This window comes from Gracilinanus agilis, chromosome 5, assembly GCF_016433145.1.
Source record: "Gracilinanus agilis isolate LMUSP501 chromosome 5, AgileGrace, whole genome shotgun sequence".
NCBI classification, from domain to species: domain Eukaryota; kingdom Metazoa; phylum Chordata; class Mammalia; order Didelphimorphia; family Didelphidae; genus Gracilinanus; species Gracilinanus agilis.
In genome coordinates this window covers 230,589,797-230,612,915 of record NC_058134.1, presented here as the reverse complement: position 1 = coordinate 230,612,915, position 23,119 = coordinate 230,589,797, and the positions used below count along the sequence as shown (strand labels likewise).

Genomic DNA, 23,119 nt, shown 5'->3' with positions numbered 1-23,119 from the left:
CAATAAGATTCCATTAATAACAACAGATAATAATAATAGCTAACATTTAGATAGTCCTTACTCTGTACCAGCCACTGTTTCACATATTTTATTTTATTTTATCCTTGTAACAATCCCGAAAGGCAAATGCTATTATGTTCATTTTGCAGATGAGGAAACTGAGGCAGAAGTATCTAGCAACTTGGTCAGGGTCACACATCTAGTAAAGAAAGGGCTGGATTTGAACTTAGATCTTCCTGAATCCTAACCCAGGGCTCTATCCAGGGTACCACCTAACTCTCATTTCATTCATGTACGACAATTCATTTAGCCATCACCCAGTCAATGGGCTCCTGTTTTGTCTCCCATTCTTTGCTACCACAAAAAAGAGATGTTTTAAGAGGATTTTTTCCCCTCCTCTTGACCTCCTTGGAGTTTGGGCCCAGAAGCAGAATCTGATTTACATTTTCAGAGTGAAAGACTAAATAAAGAATAAGTGAATGCTGGACGAAGAAGCAAATCAAGTAGATAGAAATCTGAGTAATTGATTCTTTTCTGTTCCAGGTGGGCCTTCTGTCTGCACTCCCGCATATGGTCATGACAATCATCGTGCCCATCGGAGGACAGCTGGCCGATTATTTAAGAAGCAGAAAGATTTTAACGACGACAGCCGTTCGCAAAATCATGAACTGTGGAGGTACTGTGGATCCTTGAACTGTTTCACGAAACCTACATGGGATCAAAATTAATCTTAGCTTAATTATGAAACATTCTGAAAATTATATATTGTATAATAATAAATCTATTAATGAATGGTAAAATAGGACTGAAACGAAAGCCCATTTCTTTATTAGCAGTAATTTCTCAATGATGCTAAATGGATGTGAGTCTATGGAGGATTCACGTTGCCTCAGAGGCAAAATAGTAGCATGTGGCAGGCATGAACAGGCTTCAGTGTATCACCAATGAAAACTGTGACAAACCGTTCAGTCAAATGTACAAAGAAACTATTCCTGGATAAAAGGTGGGCTGGTCTTGTCCTGAGAGCAGAGGAGAATTAGCAGGTAGTCATTCTCCTCCATTGGAATCTACACAGTGCTAAGAAGTCTAGAGGAAGACTGCCATATTGGATGAAGCCCTAAAACAGTGGTTCCTAAACTTTTTTGGCCTACCGCCCCCTTTCCAGAAAAAATATTACTGGAAATTATGAAACTATTTAATGAACTCAGAATAGAATGTAACACAAAAACAGTGTGGCCATCACTGCCTTTCTGGATCACTGCAGCACTCGCCAGGGAGCGGTAGCACCTACTTTGGGAATCACTGCCCTAAAAGATCTTTTTTTTAAACCCTAGTCTTCCATCTTGGAATCAATACTATGTATTGGTTCCAAGGCAGAAGAGCAGTAAGAATTAGGCAATGGGGGTTATGTGACTTGCCCAGGATCACACAGCTAGGAAGTATCTGAGATCAGATTTGAACCCAGGACCTTCTGCTTCCAGACCTCACTCTCCATCCCCTGAGGCTTGTAGCTCCTCCTTCTAATAGAAGATTTACTGAAAGACATTATCCATTAGAACGAGATGGGTTGGGATGGATGGACACATGGATGATCTGTGGGGTTGCCCATATTGACAAGTTTAGAGATACATTGAAGTTTGGCTTATTAATTTCCAAGTTAGAAAAATCAATTCATTCATTCATTTGTCCAAAAACATTTTTAAGTGCCTACTAATAATTCACAGGCCACGATATATTAGCCCATGATGCTGCCAGAGATTATGCTTGATTTCTTGGCTGCCACATTCTACCGTTGATGCTTATTAATCATGTGGGTCCTTAATATTCCAAGAACTCTTTCATATGAATCATTGGCTAAAAACTGTCACTCTCTGGTGGCCTTTCTGCTCACAAAGTCTATGCTGGGTCATGGAGTAAAGACACAAAGGAAGAATTTAATTGGATCAGATGGATCTATTCTAACAGGAAGCTACGTTGTGATATTCTTTTGAGGAATTTTAGTTGGCTCAACATTCTTAAAAAATTAGCAAATAACAAGTCTTTCTTACTAATGACTGCTTTTGGCTCTCTAGAAACCTGGGTGGGCTCTCTTCCATCTCTTCTCCCAGCTAAACAATAACTAAGGCAACACCTACTTAAAATAAACAGAATGCCCAGGAGCTAATTGCTTCCTTTTATTTTGTGTTAAAAGACATAACTGGGACTGGGTGGCTAGGGTTTTGGCTCAGGGCATTGAATTTAGAAGGTGCTAATGAGATTTCTAATAAAATATAAACAATAGAGTTTAGCATGAATAATTAGTTACAATAGGAAAATACCAAGATGATGGACTGGAGTGATCTCTCCCCCATACTACCCTTTTCTTCCTGTTTTTTCAGTAGCTGCTCCTTCCTTGCTGGTGTGCCAGTGTCTTAGTCTCTGTTTTACCCTAGGGAGCCCTTCAAATTATTTGTCCCAGGAAGGTTCTCGTAAAAAAAAAAAAAAAAAAAAAAAAAAAAGATAAACAAAACAAAACAACCTAATAGTGGCTGTTCAGTTGCTGCTACTAATAATATACATTTGATATAAATAACAATTTATGACATATTTATATAATTTGTATATAAATATATAATTTATATGATTTTGCTATAACATAGTAAGAGCTTGCATATATATGATGCTTTAAGGTTTGCAGCATACCTTATGTCTATAATCTCATTTTATCCTCACCACAAACTGTTGAAAGCCGTTGGATGTAAAGAGCCAATTGGAGAAATAGGGTCAAATTTAGGGCCTGTTATCTGGATTCCCTACGTGACCAATCCAGGCTGAGGCAGTCTTTGTGTTTGGTCCTGGTCACCTGAGCCCTGAAAAGCTCTGGTACCAGCAGGTAGATTAATCCAAAAACAACTTGACCCCTCCAAGAGGCTATTAGGAGTCATTTAGAGAAACAGAGTCTGTAATAGATGTTTTATCTGGATCCCATTACAAAATCATCGGCAAGTAAAACTGTGTGTATGATTTTTCTGCACTGCATGTCAGATGCAGATAGAATGGACCATCTAAGGTAAAAATCTGAGGCTCCTCTTTTGACTCATTTTTAGATCCCCACATTTTCTCAATATTCTTATTGGAAAGCTTTGAGTCCTTAACCAGACCAGCAGCTACTAAGTTAACAATTCCTCTCCTTGACAATTTCTCTCCTTGATAATTAAGAAGCCTGAAACCTAAAAAATATATTACTTAGATAAGGACTGGAGCCAGACGATTTAGTCCAGACTATCTGACCAGGTGCAGATCTGTAAACCAAGGCAGAACACAATTAGTAAACATCTCCATGAAATTTATTTCTGTTTCCAGAATTATCCCCTACTAATTGGGGGTTGGAATTTGGCCCTTGTCCTTGCACCCATATCTCTATTTTTTAGACTTTAATGAATTGTGTATGATTTGTAACCCCTTCACAGCTGTGATTCTTTCTTTGTGTTCTTTGTTTGAAACCAGTATAAAATAAAGTCCAAAATCCCATAGCGTTGGATCGGCATGGGCTAACCGCTAGTTTGGCTGTTCTCAGTTCTTTTTCCTGTCGTAGCAATCCGACGCCGTAAAACGCCGCTCAGGACCCCTACCATATAGAGCTGGCCTTCTATAACAACCCTGTCAAGGAGATGCTATTATTATCCCCATTTTATGAATGAGAACACTAAGGCTTGGAGATGTAAAATGACTTGTCCAGGGTCACCCAGCTATTATGTGTCTAAGACAGTATTTGAACTCAGATCTCCCCAACCCCAAGTATAATATTCTATCCATTTTGCCAGTTGAATTTCAACAGTCCTTTTGGTTTAACCACTCTTTGTAAGCACCTTACCTTAACCTGTCTCTCCAGTGTACAAAGGCATTTCAGTTGAATTTCTAGGACCTTGTGAAGCTGTGGCATGCATACACAGTCGGCACTTGGGGAGCTGCTCCATTCCCCCTCTTCCCAGTGACTGAGGACATTTTGGCATGCCCCACCCCTCTGTCTAGCCATCCAAAGCAAGCACTTTCTCCCTCAACTCTCTCTGGTAATGTGGGGGCTCACTGACAGTTTGAATTTGCCCTCGGGGTATTCAAACTGGGAAAAGGTTCCTCAACCCTGTATCTAGGAGGCACATAGTTTTGGCTTCTGGACATTGAGGTGGCATGATCTGTGAACCTGACCAAGTCACTTCACCTCTATCTGCCTCAGTTTTCTCAACTATAAAATGGGGATATTATTGTTGCAGGGTGGTTGTGAGGATCAAATGAGATAACATGTAAAATTCCATTGCAATTTGGAAGTGCCTTGTACTGTTGTTATTATTGTTGTAGTTGCTATTTCTGTCATTATTAGGGTCTTGTCTCTCACCTCATCAGCTGCTTGGCTCACTCTGAAGCTCTTTTAACCCAAATTAGGATTTCCATCATCAAATGGCAGAAACTCTCAACTTAGGTTTCATGCCTGGTTCTGATTCCATTTGACAAGCCTTTCCCATGAGCATCTCTTGATTTCCCTTAGCTCTCTGATTGGTACCCTAAACCCAAAGACCCCTCAGTCACACTGGAGATGTCACAACTCCTGGGGTCTGTCTACAAATCTCACAAGTTGCTGCTAAGCTGCCTTTGAAAACTCAGCTAAGCATCTGGCTGAGACTTGTGGGGCTTCAGGGGTCGGTTTTGTTTTCCGAAGGTCTAATGATGTGCCAGCTCTCCTCCTTCCCTTCCTCCCCACCTCGAACTTGATTTTCACACAGCTTCTGCATCTGAGAATGAATTCTTCCAGAGAGTCTAGCTTCTGGCCTTCCAGGGATAAGGCTGTGAACAGATGTGTTTGATAGCACGGTGACCAAGGCAGCTGGAGGACAGACAGTGGGGTAGAGAATGGCATCTTGGGGACAGCTCTCCTGTTAAAAGAGAAAATGAAGGTGCCCCAAAGAGCATATATCCTCCTAAAGGAAACCACCTCCAACATATATGTAGGCAGAGTTTAAAGTATGAAACAGCTTATTTCAAATGGAGTATTCAGATTTCTTGATGGAGCAAATGATACGCGTATACATACATGCACATACACATGTATACATACATGCATATCTATATAGATATACATATATAGATGTATAGATGTATGTGTGCATACCTACATATATGTGTGTACATACACACATGTATGTATTCCTTTTTGCAAATCCAAAGGTGCAATATTAACAATAGCTATGGGGATGCACATGGGGATCCAAGTCAGAATTCTAGAATGGTTGGCCTGAAACAGCCCCCCAAAAGGACATTCACTTCTTCTTTTATCAAGATAGAGGTGTACTCTAATAGTCAAAGAGAAGTAACAGCTCACCCCTCTTGTAAAAGTTGTTGACATCCATTATAGTTGAGTTCTTCCTTTTGTTATTCTAAATCTATGTTATTGAATATTGAACCTGATTTCATTTTATCCTAGCCTTGAAATTAATGTGTGTGTGTGTGTGTGTGTGTGTGTGTGTGTGTGTGTGTGTGTGTGAGATGTTGTGGAAAGAGAACTGGTTTTGAAGCCAAAAGTTCAGGGTTTGAATCTTAGTTTTGACTTTGGATACTTCACTTTGCCTTGGATCCCTTATCTGTAAAATGGTGGGAGTTGGACTAGATGGCCTCTAAGGTTTCTGCACCTATGAATCTAAGATCCCAAATTCACTTATCTCTTTGGGACTCAGTTTCCTCATCTGCAAGATGAGACTCAATGGTCTTTAAGGTCCCTTCTGAATCTAAATTATTTGAGGTGGCATCTCTGGTTGAACTTTAATCACAGCATTGCTTCTCATGCATGAAGACAATGATAGAGAAACTACTTTGCTGATAATAGCTAAATAAGTGAGCTGGAAGGAATCATTCTATACTGTTTCTTCGACTGGAGTGTAGAGAACATGAGAAAGTGGATATAAATCTGGTCTTGGACTTGGGTTCACTTGGGTTCAAGTTCTCCCTCTGACACATTCTGAACTGTGTTACCCTGGGCAAGTCACTTCATGGAGTCTTGCTAAATTGCATAGAAAATGCTGAGCTGTATTGTTGGAGGAAATTTTCTCATCTGTGAGTTCTCTATATCTTTTACGTTTCAGGTTCAAATCCCTGCCCCAATGACTTTTTGGATTTAGAACTGGAAGGTCTTCTAGTCTAAAGATCCTCATATTACAGATGGTGAAACTGAACGAGAAGAGCACTGACTGTGGAGTTAGAAGATCTAGATTTAAATCTCACCTCTGGGGCTTCTTGTGTGATTTGGCCAAGTCACTTCACTTCTTTAAGACTCAGTTTCCCCATCTGTAGAATATGGAGGTTATTCTAGATGGTTTCTGAGGATCCTTATCCCTCAAGATCTATGATCCTAAGAAACCCAGAGATATCAAGAGACTTGACCAAGGTGACACAGGAAAAAAGTGACAAAGCTGAGAATTGAACCATTCCTTTGATTCTAAATCCAGGGTTCTTTCTACTCCACTGTGCCACTGTTTTTCATATTTTATTAGAGATTTAGAATTAATTTTTAAAAAGAGGTGATAGTCTCCTAACCAGTATTCCCAATTCCAATTTATCCATTCTCAATTCCATCCTACCTAGTGGTGCTGGATTAGGTCTCATCCCAGCATTCCTCTGTTCAAAATCCTTCACTGGTATTCCTAGTTTGGAGAGTCTCCACCCCAGCTCCCTTTTCTGAGCTTGGAAAGACTCACCACCAGGTGGGCTATAGGTTGATGAATTTTGCAGCCATGTCATCTCTCACAGACCAAGACCCAGAGGGGATGGAATCTGTGCCGCTGGAGAGAGTACCCACACCAACAAGGTCACAGAATTGAAATACAAACACTTAGAAACTGAATAAGAAACAACTGAGCCCCTGAGTATGAGAGAAAAAGTTCTGAAGACTAGTAGGTTCATGGAATACCTTTGGAGCGTATCAGAGCTTGTGAATCATGTGGGGTCTGTGTGGACATGATGATAGCCTATACTTAGATACTGGAATAGAATTAAATTTATCCCTTTTTCCTTTCCCTTTGCAGGTTTTGGCATGGAAGCCACCTTACTCTTGGTGGTTGGCTTTTCTCATACCAAAGGCGTGGCCATCTCCTTCCTGGTGTTGGCAGTAGGGTTCAGCGGTTTTGCCATTTCAGGTAAAACATTAGATCTGTGTTGGAGTAAAGGAGGCCCTATTTGGAGTGCCCTTTATGAACTCACTGGGGATAGGCTGAAGATGTAGGAGAGTGGAAACTCAACAGAAGACTTGCTTGCTTCTCATTTCTAGTTACATTAGTAAATAATGCATATGAAAAAGATCTTGTCATTCTTAGTGAATTTCAGATTCAACATGATTCAATGGTATAACATGACAGCCAAAAAAATGAAATATGATGTGAAGCCACATTGACATAATCACAGAATCTGAAAGCTGGAAGGGACCTCAAGAGGCACCTTGGTATAGGAGATAGGACATTGGTCTTGATGAGAGAAATTCAGGTTCAGATCTTCTCTTAGACACCAGCTATGTAAATGAAGGCTTAACCTCTCTGGACCTCAGTTTCCTCATCTGTAAAATAAGGAGAGTAAAGTGGAAGTTCTTTTCTTGCTATGAAGCTATGATGTTATGACACTGGTGGCCATTTGGTTGGAGAACCCTCTAAGATACCCAACAAGTCATACATCCTCTGCCAGAAGACTTTCAAAGAAGGGGAACCCAATCTTTTGAGGGAGAAGCTTTTTCCACTGTTGGACAGCTCCCATTGTTAGAAAGTTTTTCCTAACATTAGGCCTAGACTGATCTCTTTCATCTTCTACCGGATGCTCCTGCTTCTCCCCTCCTGCGCAAACAGACCAAATCTAACTCCTCTTCCTCATGATAGCTATTAGGTACCCCCTGAGTCTTCTCCCCTAGGTAAACAGTCTTGGTTCCTTCAGCTGAGTTGTTAACATATGGTGAGAGAGGGTGACAGTCTCACAGTCCTCTGCTCAAGTCTGGCCACATTTATATCAATAAGTTCAGCTTTAAATGTTAAATTCAGAGACATCAACAACTTGGTATGAGACCAGAGGAGGGCAATCAGCATAGGGGAACTTGACAGTGATTATGGTATTGGACCGAGTGACTTCCCCAGTGCTTGATCCATTGTAGTAGGTAATTAATAAATGGTTGGCTGATTGATTAATTCTAGGGTCCTTTACAGTTCTAAAATCATGATTTGTAGATTGAAGGAACTGGGGATATTTAGAGAGAAGAGTTATGTTTTTATGGATAATAATTTTATCAATATCTTCAAATATTTCAAATATGATCCTGAGGAGGAAGAGGATTCAGATTTGGTCTTCTTGACCGCCTGAGGCAAAAGTAGGACCAGGAGTTTTAGGTTTTTGAGAAGGCCAATTAAGTTGGCTTAATATAAGGAAAGATAATTCTGATCATTAGAGTCATCTGCTTTGGGGAGTAGTGAGTTCTCAAGCTTAATAAATGCTTATTGAAGGAATAGGCAGTGAATTAGGTGATCTCTGAGGACTCTCCCACCTTTAAGATGCTATCAAAAGCAGAGTGACGTAGATGGTCTCTCACTCTGCGAGAATTCAGTAATGTGGTAGAGATTCATTTCCTGTGTTCAAAGATATCAATTTGTTCATGGTTGCGCCATTGAGGAGCCTGGGTTGCATAGAATTATAATCAGAGGAGAAAAATAGCACAGCTCCAGAGTTGAGTGGAGCCTTTGGCCATAGTTAGTAAGACAGGTGAGGCTTGGTTATTCTCTCATCTCTCTTGAACAGAAATAGGGATAGGGCAGGTTTAAGGGCAGATTTAGGGGTAGGTGAGTAGTAAGAAGTTAGGACAAAATGGAAAAATAGGGCCTTAGAGTGTCTAGATATGTAAGATTAAAAGGAGGCTTGTAAATGTGATAGAAGCAAGAAAGCATAGTAGATAAAATATTGAATTTCTAGTCAGGAAGACCTGGGTTCAAATTCTGCCTTGGACACAAACAAGCTTTGTGACCCAGGGCAACTAGTTGGCATGGTGTCTAGATAGGGCACTGGACTTGTGGTTAGAAAAATCTGAGTTCAACTCCCTGAACTTACTAACTAGCCATATGACCTAAGCAAGTCATTTAACCTTTCACTTAGCCTCAGTTTCCTCACCTGTAAAATAGAGATAATAATAGTATCTACCTAACTCATATAGTATTTAAGAGAATCGAATGAGATAACATATTTTCCAAACTTTAAAGGCATATTATGGTTTTTATTAGCTATTATTGTTTATATTAGTTATTTTTAATTATTAGCTACTCTGACTATGAATTATCATTATTATTAATTATTACTCTGAAACCTCTAGGATTCTCATGTACTTTGAGGTTATAAATTATAGATCAGGGGTTCAACAATCTTTTTTTGAGTCATGGATCCCCTTTGACAGTCTGGTAAAGGCTATGCACACTTCAGAATCATGGTTTTAAATGTATCAAATAAAGATTATGAAGAAAACCAATTGTTAAAAATGTGCTTTTGTCTCCCATCCAAATTCATAAATGACTAGAAATCTATCAACGGATGGATACCTTGGCAACCTTTGGTCTCCAGATTAAGAACTCTTATTCTAGATGATTTGTGATTTGTTTCAGAGGAAATATTCCCTGTATGAGTGAAATCATAGATCCTTGATGTTTTGATGTATATGTGTGATTGTGGGATGGGGTATGAGGAAAAAAAAGGAGATGGGGCCCATTTTAGGAAGCATTCCATACATAGGTTTCTAGGAATTCCATTAGAAAGACAGGGTGATGGTCATTCCATGGAGGATCTGTAATTTCCACTGATTAGGGGATGCTGAATGTAGGAAATCATTCCATTAATTCTAATTGCACCTGGCAAGTCTTTTTTTTTAATTGAAAAGTTTTATTTAATTAGTTAATTTAGAACAGTTTTTCATGGTTACATAATTCATGTTTCCCTTCTAGCTGCCCCACCCCCTCATAGCCAACAAGCAATTCCACTGGGTTTTACATGTGTCATTGACCAAGACCTATTTCGATATTATTGATATTTGCACTAGGGTGATCGCTTAGAGTCTACATCCCCAATCAGATCCCCATCGACCCATGTGATCAAGCAGTTGTTTTTCTTCTGTGTTTCTGCTTCCACAGTTCTTTCTCTGGATGTGGATAGCATCTTTCTCATAAGTCTCTCAGAATTGTCCTGGGTCATTGCATTGCTGCTAGTAGAGAAGTCCATTACATTCGATTTTACTACAGTGTATCTGTCTCTGTGTATAAGTTCTCCTGGTTCTGCTCCTTTCATTCTGCATCAATTCCTGGAGGTCATTCCAGTTCACATGGAATTCCTCCAGTTCATTATTTCTTTTAGCATAATAGTATTCCATCACCAGCAGATACCACAATTTGTTCAGCCATTCCCCAATTGAAGGGCATACCCTCATTTTCCAATTTTTTTGCCACCACAAAGAGTGTAGCTATAAATATTTTTGTACAAGTCTTTTTCCTTATGATCTCTTTGAGGTACAAACCCAGCAGTGGTATGGCTGGATCTTTTAAAGTCCTTTGAGCATAGTTATGACAAGTCTTAAGAATAATTCTAAGTAGGAAACATCCTAGCTAGGGCCATTGACTCTGGAGGCAGAAGACCAGAATTCAAATCCCACATCTAATGCTTATTGTCTGTTTAACTTTGGACAACAAATAATATGACCTCCCTTAGCCCAGGTTTCCTCATCTGTAGAATGAAGGGGTTGGACTAGATGCTTGTGAGGTTCCCTTCTAGCTCTAGACCCAGAATCCCATGACTTATTCATGGTCAAGTAGCCAGGAAGAATCCAAGGTAGGATTTGCATTCGAGTTTTCTTTCTTTCTTTTTCTTCCCTCCCTCCCTCCCTCCTTTCCTCCCTCTCTCTCTCTCTCTCTCTTTCTTTCTTTCTTTCTTTCTTTCTTTCTTTCTTTCTTTCTTTCTTTCTTTCTTTCTTTCTTTCTTTCTTTCTTTCTTTCTTTCTTTCTTTCTCCTTACCTTCCATCTAAAAATTTATATTGTGTATTGGTTCTAAGGCAGAAAATTGGTAAGGGCTGGGCCATGGGTATTAAGTGACTTGTCCAGGGTCAACTGGACATTTCTTGTCCAGGGTCATTTCCAACTAGGAAATGTCTGAGGTCAGATTTGAACCCAGGACCTCCTTTCTCTAGATCTGGCTCTCAATCTACTAAGTGACCTAGGTGCCCCCTCCACCCCAAATCCAAGTTTTCTTAATGCCACATCTGCCACTCGATACACTATAGCCTGCTTCCCCTTGGTGACAGAAATAGCCTCTCAGCATAAGAAGGTGCGAAGAGCTCTTGGCAATCATGCAATCCAACCCCTAATTTTATAAGGGAGGAAGCTGAGGGCTTGCCCAAGGTTACCCAGTTAATAAATGATATCGCTAAAACTGGACCTCCACTCTAACCCTCTCAGAGCTGGTGGGGAGCAGGTCCAAGAGATATTCGACCAGATATTTCTCACCACCTCTGGGTGCCTAATGGTTTAATTCCCTTCAAGCTCCAGAGGATATGTTCTAAAGTCTCAAAGACTTTCTTTGTGTTATCTCTAACTAAAAGCAAAGCACAGTCTTTGTGGCTGAGCATAATGCTTGACAATCATATTAATTGCTTTTTATCTCTGGGCTCTTTTCTAATAAAGTGTTTATCACATTGCAATCAGGCAGTAGGTGTAATTAATCTCACTGCTAGTTTATATTCTGATTGTCTGCTCCTTTGGCATACTGACATGAAAGAGGAGGTGTGTTTATTAAAAAATAGAGGAGTTGGGGGAAGGCAGGAAGAATTGTTTAAAATTCCCCATAGGCAGAGGTCAGGAAAGGGGATCAAGAAGAGGAATAGAGGGGCAGCTAGGTGGCTCAGTGGATTGAGAGCCTGACCTAGAGACAGGAAGTCCTGGATTCAAATTTGGCCTCAGACACTTCCTAGCTGTGTGATCCTGGGCAAGTCATTTAACTCCCACTGCCTAGCCCTTACCATTCTTCTGCCTGAGAACTAATACTTAGAACTAATACACGGTATTGATTCTAAGATGGAAGGTAAGGGTTTTAAAAAAGAAGCAGGGCAGAAAAATAATTTTTTCCATAAATTTTTTCAAGCACTATGGATAGTTAGCAAAGGTTAAAGAAAAGAAAGAAAAGATTTTCAAATATTTTTAAAAACCCGGATACCCCTAAGCTTTGACCTGGTTGAAAGCATAGATTTGGAGGACAGAGAGTTGAGAGCTAATATAATGGCTGGCAGGAATAGAATCCAAAAGAATCTGACTGGCTTTGGATAATGTGATGAAATATCATGAGCTTAGATGTGAATTCTGACATGTGTTTGAAAAAATCAAGGCCACAAATACAGAATGGTGGAGGTGTAGCTAGGCTTCATATGCAAAAGATATAGGAGTTTTGGCAAATTGCTGAAGGCTAAGGGGACAATTGGGTGACTCAGTGGATAGAGGGTTAGGCCCAGAGACAGGAGGTCCTGGGTTCAAATGTGGCATCAGATACTTTCTGGCTGTGTGACCCTGGGTAAATCACTTAACCTCATTGCCTAGCTAGCCCTTACTGCTCTTCTGTCTTGGGGCTAATACTCAGTATTGGTACTAAGACAGAATGTAAGGATTTAAAAAATTTTGTTGAAGGCTCTGTAGGGGGCAACACTGATGTGTGGAAAAAAAACAAATATGATTTCTGGTTCTGGTGTTGGGGGAAAGGAACACTTATTAAGCATCTACTTTGTGCCAGGAATTGTGCTAAGCACTTTACAAATATTATCTTATTTGGTCCTTCCAACAAGCTTGAGCTAGTCGCTATTATTATCCCCATTTTATAATTGAGGAAACCAAGGCAGAAAGAAAGGACATTGACAAGTTGGAAGGTGTCCAGATGAGGACAGTCTGGACAACATGGGAACTAGGGACTATGACATACAAGGCCTGGTAGAAAGAAATGTAAATAATTAAGCTAGAAAAGAGAAGGCTGAGACATAGAGGAAAATGGTGACTTGCCTCAGGTAGTCAAAAGGCTATTGTGTGGGGATGTGTAAATGAACAAATGAATGAATGAAGCACTTACTATGTGCCAGGTACCATGCTTCATGCCAAAGATAAAAAATACAAGAAGTGAGAGTGCAATGTTTGTGCTAGTTTGATTTCTGTCCCTAGATAAAGAAGTGAGAAATGAAGGTGGAAATTCCTGGCTCTTGAACATCTGGATAGGTGTGATCTGAAGCATGGTCTTGGTGCTAAGAAGATATTGTGGGCTTAGATAGCACCCATTCACTTAGTGCCTAGCCAACATGGTTCTCCAGAGATGAACGGATCATCTTCCCCAGAGGTTTGATTTCAGGAAAGGGCTCTGGGAGCTAAAAATGGAGGGAGCTGATCTAAAGAGGGGCAGCATATGGTAGATGGCGAGATGGATGGGATATGGAAGAGAAGTTAGATTTGTTCTGGTTGGCTTTAGAGGGCAGCACTAAGAGAATGGGTAGAATCTTCAGAGAGGATTTCAGTTTGGAGTAAGTAAACATTTCCAAATATTAAGAGCTTCCTCAGTTTTTCCCAGCATAGAATGGGAGGCGTTGAGCAGCTGGGTGACTCTTTGTGGAAGATCTCGTAGAGATGATGTAGAGGTGACTCACATGTTCTGTGGACCTTAGACTACATGGAATCTAAGGTCTCTCTTCAACCTAAAAAGTGTAATTATGGCCCAAAGAACCAACCTGGAGCTTTGAGTGTGATCTCTGGGCATAGCTGGGCCCATGAAAATGAGTATTAATAGAGAAAATAACTTCCCACTGTTTTTACCTCTCCGAATGATCTCTTGAGGCACCATAATGAAACACTGGAGCCTTTCTCTACTTCCTAGCATCTTGTTTATCCTTCAGATAATGACCTATCCCTTGTCCTCACCATGTCTCAAATTATTGTTCTTTTAGTTAATCTAGCTTGTAACAAATTAGGGAAAAGCATGGCTAAGTACATAGACGGTTGGAACTAGAACTGGGAAGGGCTGGGTTCAAATACTGCCTCTGACCATTTTAACTGCGACCACGGACAAATCATTTAGCCTCTCTAAGCTTCAGTTGTCTCTTAAATTTTTTTTTCTTTATGATCCATAGTACCTACCTCAGAGGGTTGTTGTGAGGCTAAATTAGATAATGTATGTAAAGTGCTAAATCAATGACATACAATTATCATATTACTGGCAGGATTAACCCCAGGAAAAATTACAAATGCCTTCAATGTTCCTCTCCCTCTTCTTCTTGATACATTTCCTTTTCTTCTCTCCCCTTTGCACTTTCTCTCCAACACTACCACACTTCTATATTATTTATAGAATTATAATGAAAATGGAGAAATGCCCCAATAATTCATGGATTTCAAGTTGGAAAAAGACCTTAAAGGTAATCAAATCCAATTCCATTTTTCAGAGGAAAAAAACTAAGATTCAGAGAAATGAATAAAAATAATAACTAGCATTGATATAATGCTTTAAGATTTGCAAAGCTCTTAACAGATATCTCAGTTGATTCTCATAATAATCTTAGGAGACAGATGATATTATTATTGTCATTTTACAGGAGAGAAACCAACCTCAGAAAAAGGTGAAGAGACTTACTCAGGGTCACAGAGCTATTAAGTATTTGAGCCCTCATTTGAACTCAGGACTTCCATACTTCAGATCCAATGCTCTATTTATTTTGCTTTCTACCTGTCTCTAATGACTTTCCCAGAGCTATATAAGTTGGCATCTGATGTGGGATTTGAACTCATGTCTTCTTGATTCTGAGTTCAACATTCTATAGCCACCAGTCAATTAGAGGTATTTGAAATTGGAATGGACTCAATCTGGAGGAAGCTGGTTCCATCCTCCTTGGAATGTATGACATGGTCTAGACTGACTTCTTGTGGGATATATAGATCAAAGAGATTCTTGTTCAGGAAAAGACTTGATGACATGGCCTTAGACTTATCTTTCAAATCAGATTCTATGATTCCTTAAGTGTTTGGCCTCACATAGACATATGACTTGGGTGTGTTGGTTTTGTTCTAGGATTTAATGTCAATCACTTGGATATTGCCCCGCGCTACGCCAGCATTCTCATGGGGATCTCCAATGGTGTGGGAACCCTTTCTGGAATGGTTTGTCCCCTTATTGTTGGTGCGATGACCAAACACAAGGTGAGTGTCCTTGGTGTGCCAAGGACTGGCCAAAAATACCTTTTCTTTCCTTTATCCTTAGATTGGGAAACAAGGATGGGAAGATGAGAAAACCACCAGAGTGGGAGTTAAAAGACAGAGGTTCTAGTTCCAGCTCTTTCACTGCCCTTCTGAGAGACCTTGATCGAATTTCTCCTATCATCTGGTCCTTGGTTTCCTGTCTGTGAATTAAGGGAAATAGATTTGATGACCTCTGGGGACCAACAAAATATAGTAGAGAACTGGGTTTGGATTTGAGGATAGCTAGGAGATATATATATATATGTAACATCACACACTAGCTATATAACCTTGGCAAGCCACTTGAGTTTTTTATGCCTTAGTTTCCCCATCTGTAAAATAAGACTGTTGGACTCAGTGACCTCTAAGTTCGGGCCCATTTCCAGCTCTGCATTGTGCAGTTTAAAAATGGCTCTGTGAAAGTTGTGATAGAAAGCCCTGGGAGATGAACCTAGGTACACTGACGTCTGTGCTCTTTTCCCTGTACCCTATCGTTCACAATATAGAGTTCCCACTGCCTTACCTTTTGGGGTGTCAAAAACAAAGAATAGCAGGGAAAATAGAAACTATTGCTTTAAAAAAGACTCTTGCTTTCTATCTTAGTAACATCTTTAAGAGAAGTGTAAGGTCTCTAGCCAAATGGGGTTAAATGACTCATCCAGGGTCATATACCAAAGAAGTGTCAAAAGTAGAAACTTGTTAATGGAGATTTTTTTTTGGCTTGAAATATCTAACAATGTTTAATATAATTGTTTAGACTCGGGAAGAATGGCAGAATGTCTTCCTCATAGCTGCCCTGGTACACTACAGTGGTGTGATCTTCTATGGTGTCTTTGCTTCTGGGGAAAAACAGGAATGGGCCGATCCAGAGAACCTCTGTGAGGAAAAGTGTGGCATCATTGACCAAGATCAATTGGTGGAAGAGATGGAACTGAACCACGAGACCTTTGTTTGTCCAAGGAAGAAAATGTCCTATGGGGCAACCACTCAGAATAGTGAAATCCAGCGACAGGAATGGAGAGGGCAGAGGGGACTGACAGTAAATGAGGAAGAGCAGATATCCTACCAGTACGAAGAGGGATACTTTCCAGATGATTCCTAGTGTAAGAAAAAAATCCAGTCATCTCATCAACCCAGGCCTCCTCACACCATAAAACCAGCCAGTAGAGCATTCATAGCTATTGACTTCTTCCTAGCAGATCTTGCCAAGAGGTTAAATGCTATATATATGGAAAGGATGAAAAGGAAGAGATGGGGCCAAATGCGTGGTGAAGAGGCAGCATGGCTTAGCAGATAGAGATCTGTTCTGAATCTTCAGAGATTTGGGTTCCCATCCTGCCTCTAACATACACTAGCTCTGTGATGTCAATAAAGTCATTCAATCACTCATTGCCCCAGGAATTCTCTAAGACTTAAAGGTGCAAAGCCAGCATCCATCCACATTGGTAGAGGGAATTTTCCCAATAATAGATATTCCCTATGCCAATGAAATCACAGGCCTACTCTAGTATTTATTTAGGATATAGGTTGGCCTCTTTCTTTCTCCCTCCCTTTCTCCCTCCCTCTCTCCCTCCCTCTCTCTCTCTCTCTCTCTCTCTCTCTCTCTCTCTCTCTCTCTCTCTCTCTTTCTTCCTTCCTTCCTTCCTTCCTTCCTTCATCTCCTTCCTTCCTTCATAATAGAGTCTAACCTATTCCCCAAATAAATGTGGTATTATGTAATATGTAAATAAACCTAGATAGATGGAGATCTGCTCTGACTCTCTGAGTATATATATATATGCTCTCCCAAAAGTCTCAGTGAAGTTTTAAGATTTAATGGTTTCCAATTTCACTAAGTCTTTTGGAATACTCTGCCCATTATTTATGTAGGAAATGGGTTGATTCCTTCTTTTAATAAATTATTCTACTTTATTTAGGGAATAGGTTAGTTTCCCCTCGCTTGAATGTTTAACAAAGTTTGGGTGACCTCTTGTTGGGTTTATTGTAGAAGGAATTCTTGGTGCAACAGAAACTCAAAGGTTACTTACAACTCTGAGATTAGGTGATTCCCTGGATATTTGGGATGATGTTAGGGTGTTGGTTTTGTTCTGGGACTTAATTTATCCCCTAAATTGGTTTTAGACTCTATCCTACTAGCTTCAGTTTATGACAAGGGTTATTTGATATGCTAGTATTCAACTTTTGAGTGGTAGGACTCATACTTTCAGAAGAAAGTTGGAGTTGAAGACAGGTTCAGATGGGTTCCAGATTTCAAGATTCTGATGCTTATGTAGAGATGGAGATTTATCAATCTAGGAGGCCAATTGCTCAGGAAATTGAGCGTCATGGTGGCAGAAGATAAAAGGTAAAGAACCAAAGCCCAGATATTCTGCCTACCTTACCTCTTCATCATTTCAAGGATATGACAAAGGGAATATGACTCCTTTTACACTGGACATCTTGACAGAAAGGGCTGTCTTTTGCTTTCTTTGTATCCAAAGCATTCAGCATAGTGCCTGGCAAATAGTGGGCACTTAAATGTTTATTAATTATCTGAACAAATGCCCCTTGCCCTAGATGTTTAGGAAAAAAGAAAAAGAAAAGTTCATGGATTTGACACATTGAGTGGCAGCTTTATATTCTGCCCTGGGTGAGATGTTCCTCAAAGTTCCTCTCTTTTTAAATTTTATTTCTTCAATTTGTTCTGCTGGGTGCTCAACAGAAGAACAAATGGAATAAGCAAAATCCCATATGAAACACTTTGTCTATAATGATTCTAATTTGAAGATCATAGATTGATTTCTAAAATAAACATTTGGTCAGTCAACTAAATTCAGTGAGCCATCGTTAAAAGCCAACTGTGTGCTAGGCACAGGGGATAGAGAGACATAAATGAAAACAGTTGGGATAAGGGAGATAAGACATGTACATAAATAAATATAGAAAAAAAAACCACTGCTATTAATTGAGGGAACCAGGAAAGATCTCACATAGGCAGAATAAATAAAACAACCATTTTCCAGAAAACTTTAAAGGCACAGTAATCACACATATTAATTTATTACATGAAGATGTTTAATGTACAAGACATTAATCATCTTGGAAAACATTAACTGGTACTTTTTCTAGAGGACATGTGTGTGGTTGTGCTTTTATAGACCTTTGATCTCACTAATTGTACGTACTTTCTCCATCTCACTAATTGTAAGAATTCTCTCCCAAAGGATCAAATGTAACCTAGCCATGCTTTCTCATCTTGTTCAACTCCTGTCCACGTGTGGTTAATGGCTCACCTAACATGATGGAGTCTTTCACCCAGGGAGACTTTGTAAGGCAATAAAATGGATACTCTATCTAGGGTTTCTTCTAAGACTTTTGTGTTGTCATAAGAGGTATATTACTTAAAAATAAAAGAACTTTCATGTTTATTATTGGTTAAAATTCCATTTCTATTTTCCAAAGAAAAGTATAATCCTGAGGGGCCAAAGGTGATGTTTACCTTTAGTTCAGAATTTAACTTGTACCACATTTCTGGTCTCTAAAATTGCACCAAAGGAAATAGAATGTTTTAAAGAAAGTCTTTTTGACATAGTGGGCTAAATATCCATGAATTAATGCTCCATATCATTAATACATATGTATATTCATCGTCATTAGCAACTTTAAGATTGACAACCATCCTTGGATGTATTAAGGGTGAAAATGAAGCATGCTGTATTATTTTAACCCCTCAACATCTGTAGACAATTTATTGTGACAAATAAAAAAAATAGTATTGTTTTCCTGATAAAAGTTTTGTAATTTATGGTTTCAAATACTTTATGTTTTGTTCGAACAATAAATGACGAGATGAAACTTTTCTTTTTCTAATCCTATGATATTCCATAGGGTTCCGTTGAGGGCCATAATATAACGTTGTCCTCATCAATCACCTAAATCATTGAAATACATATAGGAATCTCAAGTTTGGAGACAAAATCTCATTTAAACAAACTCATTTTAGGATCTCACAATTTGTTACAGAAACCTAGACTAGTAGTATTAAAAAATTAAGAAACATTTTTGTGTGATGTCTTTTGCTCTATGAATATATTGGAAAGATGATAATATTTGTATCTGTCCCGTCTACTTGCTTGGCCATGTTTTTCCATATGGTGGCCAGTTGTATGACCACTCATGTGCAAAAGTTCTTTGTTTTCATATCACTTTCATTTATGAATATATCCTTGTCTTCTCTTCTAGCCAGTCAGGCAACCAGCATTTATTAAGTGATTACTGCATGCCTGGCAGAAAGAAAGACAGTTCTTGACCTCAAGAAGCTTACATTCTAATGGAAGAAAACAACTCATAAAAGAAGGTGAAGTGGGAGGGGTGGGGATCCTGGTATGTGTAAGAGGAGGGGAACAATGGTAGAGAAAAACCAGAGAGTCAGGAGAGTGTTTGGGAGAGGAATGGAGACATGATTAACCTAAGTTTCTTCTTAAAATGGAAATTCTGGGGGAGTTGCTCAATCAAAGGGAAAGGCTGAAGAGCAGAAGGTGTTTTCAATGTGTGAAATCCAGAGACGAAGTGACCTTTCACCTAGCCTTTAACATACTTAGGATGGCTTTTAAGGCAGAAGATAAGAGTTTAAAAAAAGAAAAAGAAAAAAATGAAGTTAAGAAAAGAATCCCTTTATCAAAGAATAAAGAAGGAGTAAACAGTTCAAAAGAATTAAGAACTACAGTTTATGTGATATTTCTTACCTATATTTCTCTACATTTACAAAGACGGGAAGGAAGGTTCACAGACGTTCATTTGGAACAAGATGTCCTGGAGCAATCAGGAAGAATTTAAGGAAAGGGGAGATGACAAATGAATATTAATGACATTATAGAATTTTGGACCTAGGCAGGTTTTTGAGGTGGTGGTAATAGGGGAATAAAAGAAGCTTAAAAAAATTAAATTGGGGGTCTGGTAAGATACTTAATCATTATTAGGAAGTAGAGGGGGCATGGGAGTTAGGGAGCAATTCCTAGAAATTTGTTTACTATTCTGAAATAGTATATTGTTCCCCAAAATGTGGAATATCATGGAAGAAAAAACATCATATGGATATTGTAATAGACAAACAAATTACCACAATAAGGATTAAAAATATATGCCCAATTCTTTTGGATTTATAACATGCTTCTGTCATATATAGCCCCCAAATCATCCTCATTTCAATCAAAAACTTAATGGCCACCCATCAGGAGTCTGTTACCATGCTAGGCACTGAGAGGATTTGAGAAATATGATACTGTCCTTACCTTTAAGGAACTTGCAATCTAGCTGGGAAGACACTTTCCCTGACACCAAACACATACACATCCATAAAATAAGAGTGGATACCACAAGAATAACTAAATGCTAGAATTTATAGGATCATATTTCTATAGCTGGTTGGAACCTCAGAAAGCACAGAGTTTGATCCACTCATTTCACAGATGAGGAAAAAGGCCCAGGGAGATTCAATAACCTGACCAATGTCAAGTAAGTATTGTCAGCAGCATTTGAACCCAGGTCCTCAGATTCCAGGGCTGGTGGTCTTTCCATTATACCTTGTTGGCTTACCAAAGGAAGAGATAATGAAAGTTAGTATAAGATCATAGATTTAGAACTGCAAAAGACCTTCAAGATCATCGAATTTTGACTGCTCAATTTAGAGTTGAGGAAACGGAGGCACAGAGGTTAAAGTGACTTTCCCAAGGTCTCACAGGCATAAATGGAATGGCTGTCAGGATTTGAACCCAGATACTTTGACTCCAGATCCATCACTTTTCCCACCATGGTCCTCTACCTGCCAGTAGATAAAGAATGCTTTATGGAGGACATTGAACTTGAGCTGGCTGCTCAAAGAGAGGGTGGAATTTGAATAGGAAATGAGAAGAAAGGAAAGGATTGCAAGGGAAGGGGGCAGCATGAACAAAGACCTATAAATGGGACAGTAAGAACTCTAGACTGGAGGGTACCTATTAGGGAGTCCTGGGGAAAAAGTTGGGCAGCTAAGTGGGTCAGATTATATTGTCCTGTCATTTTTCCTTTTCTTTTTGAAAAATTTTATTTAATTAATTTATTTAGAATATTTTTCCATGGTTATATGATTCATATTGTTTCCCTCCCCTTCTCCCCCCAACCCTGTCCCCCCCATAGCCAACAAGTAATTCCACTGGGTTTTACATATGTCATTGATCAAGACCTATTTCCATATTATTATTTGCATTAGGTTGGTTGTTTAGAGTCTACATCCCAGATCATGTCCCCATTGACCCACGTGATCAAGCAGTTGTTTTTCTTCTGTGTTTCTGCTCCCACAGTTCTTTCTCTGGATGTGAATAGCGTTCTTTCTCATAAGTTCCTCAGAATTGTCCTAGGTCATTGCGTTGCTGCTAGTACAGAAGTCTATTATGTTTGACTGTGCCACAGTGTATCAGTCTCTGTGTACAATGTTCTCCTGGTTCTGCTCCTTTCACTCTGCATCAATTCCTGGAGGTGTTTCCAGTTCACATGGAATTCCTCCAGTTCATTATTCCTTTGAGCACAGTAGTATTCCATCACCAGCAGATACCACAATTTGTTCAGCAATTCCCCAATTGAAGGACATACCCTCCTTTTCCAATTTTTTGCCACCACAAAGAGCGCAGCTATAAATATTTTTGTGCATGTCTTTTCCCTTATTATCTCTTTGGGTTATAAACCCAGCAGTGGTATGGTTGAATCAAAAGGTAGTATCCTGCCATTTTTCAGTCATGTCTGATGTGTGACCCCATTTGGGATTTTCTTTCTTTTTTTTAAATTAAGTTTATTTACTTAATTAATTTAGAATATTTTTCCATGGTTACATGAATCATGTTCTTTCCCTCCCCTCCTTCCATCCCACTCCTGTAGCCAACAAGCAATTCTACTGGGTTTTATGTGTATCATTGATCAAGACCTATTTCCATATTATTAATATTTGCACTAGGGTCATTGTTTAGAGTCTACATCCCCAATCATATCCACTTGGGGTTTTCTTAGCAAAAATAATCGCATGGTTTGCAATTTCCTTCTGTAACTCATTTTACAAATGAGGAAACCAAGGCAAACAGAGTTAAGTGACTTTCCTAGGGTCACACAGTTAGGGTCTGAGACCGGATATGAGCTCAGGAAGCACTATTGCACCATCTAGCTGCCCAGGATCAGATTATGAGAGTCCTTGAAAACCAAGAAAAGGAGTTTAGATTTAGGGTATTAATTCAAAAGCAGAAAAACTACCTTGAAAGGCTTTTACCTGCAGGCCATTAAGTGAAGCCAAAAGGTCACTTGTGAAGAATATTGTGGAGAGAAATCTTGGTCAGGTTTGTGTTGGACAAAATGGCCTCTGAGGATCTATTATAAGTAGGTATTTTAGATGATTAAGGTAGTGAAAATAGTGTTTAGAAAAGATTATCAGAGTAGGTTAAAAGATGCAGCCCTGGCGCTTAGGTAGCTTGTTACAGTGGAAAGCAAACTTGTTAGGAGGTTCTGTGTTTTGTTCTCTGCGTGACATTGGGCAAGATGTTTCCTGTCTGTGGACCTCATTTCCTCATCCATAAAATAAGGTGGTTGAGTTTTGAATGAATCTTCTAGTTTTAAAGCTATTATTTTATTATCTGTTTTTCTGGAGGTCTCAGTTTCTTCATCTATAAAATGAATGAATTGTACTAGCTGGCCTCAGATATCCCTTCTATCCCTAAATCAACGATCCTTAAATCAATGATCCTATTGTTTATATCTCTCAAGGCCTCAGTTTCCTTATCTGTAAAATTATAGGGTTGATGAGAGGGTTGACTAGAGAGTTCTGAGATCCCTTCCAGGGCTA

At 39.3% G+C, this 23,119-nt stretch overlaps 1 protein-coding gene across 1 annotated transcript in view; it reads left to right on the top strand.

Moving 5' to 3' along the window:
* SLC17A8 (solute carrier family 17 member 8) overlaps positions 1 to 16,381 on the top strand; it is a 39,184-nt gene extending 22,803 nt beyond the window's left edge. The window contains exons 8-11 of the mRNA XM_044679156.1: positions 544 to 676; positions 7,050 to 7,160; positions 15,113 to 15,240; positions 16,037 to 16,381. Coding sequence (XP_044535091.1) covers positions 544 to 676; positions 7,050 to 7,160; positions 15,113 to 15,240; positions 16,037 to 16,381 — 717 coding nt within the window. The remainder of the gene's footprint in view (positions 1 to 543; positions 677 to 7,049; positions 7,161 to 15,112; positions 15,241 to 16,036) is intronic.
* Positions 16,382 to 23,119: the final 6,738 nt, after the last annotated feature.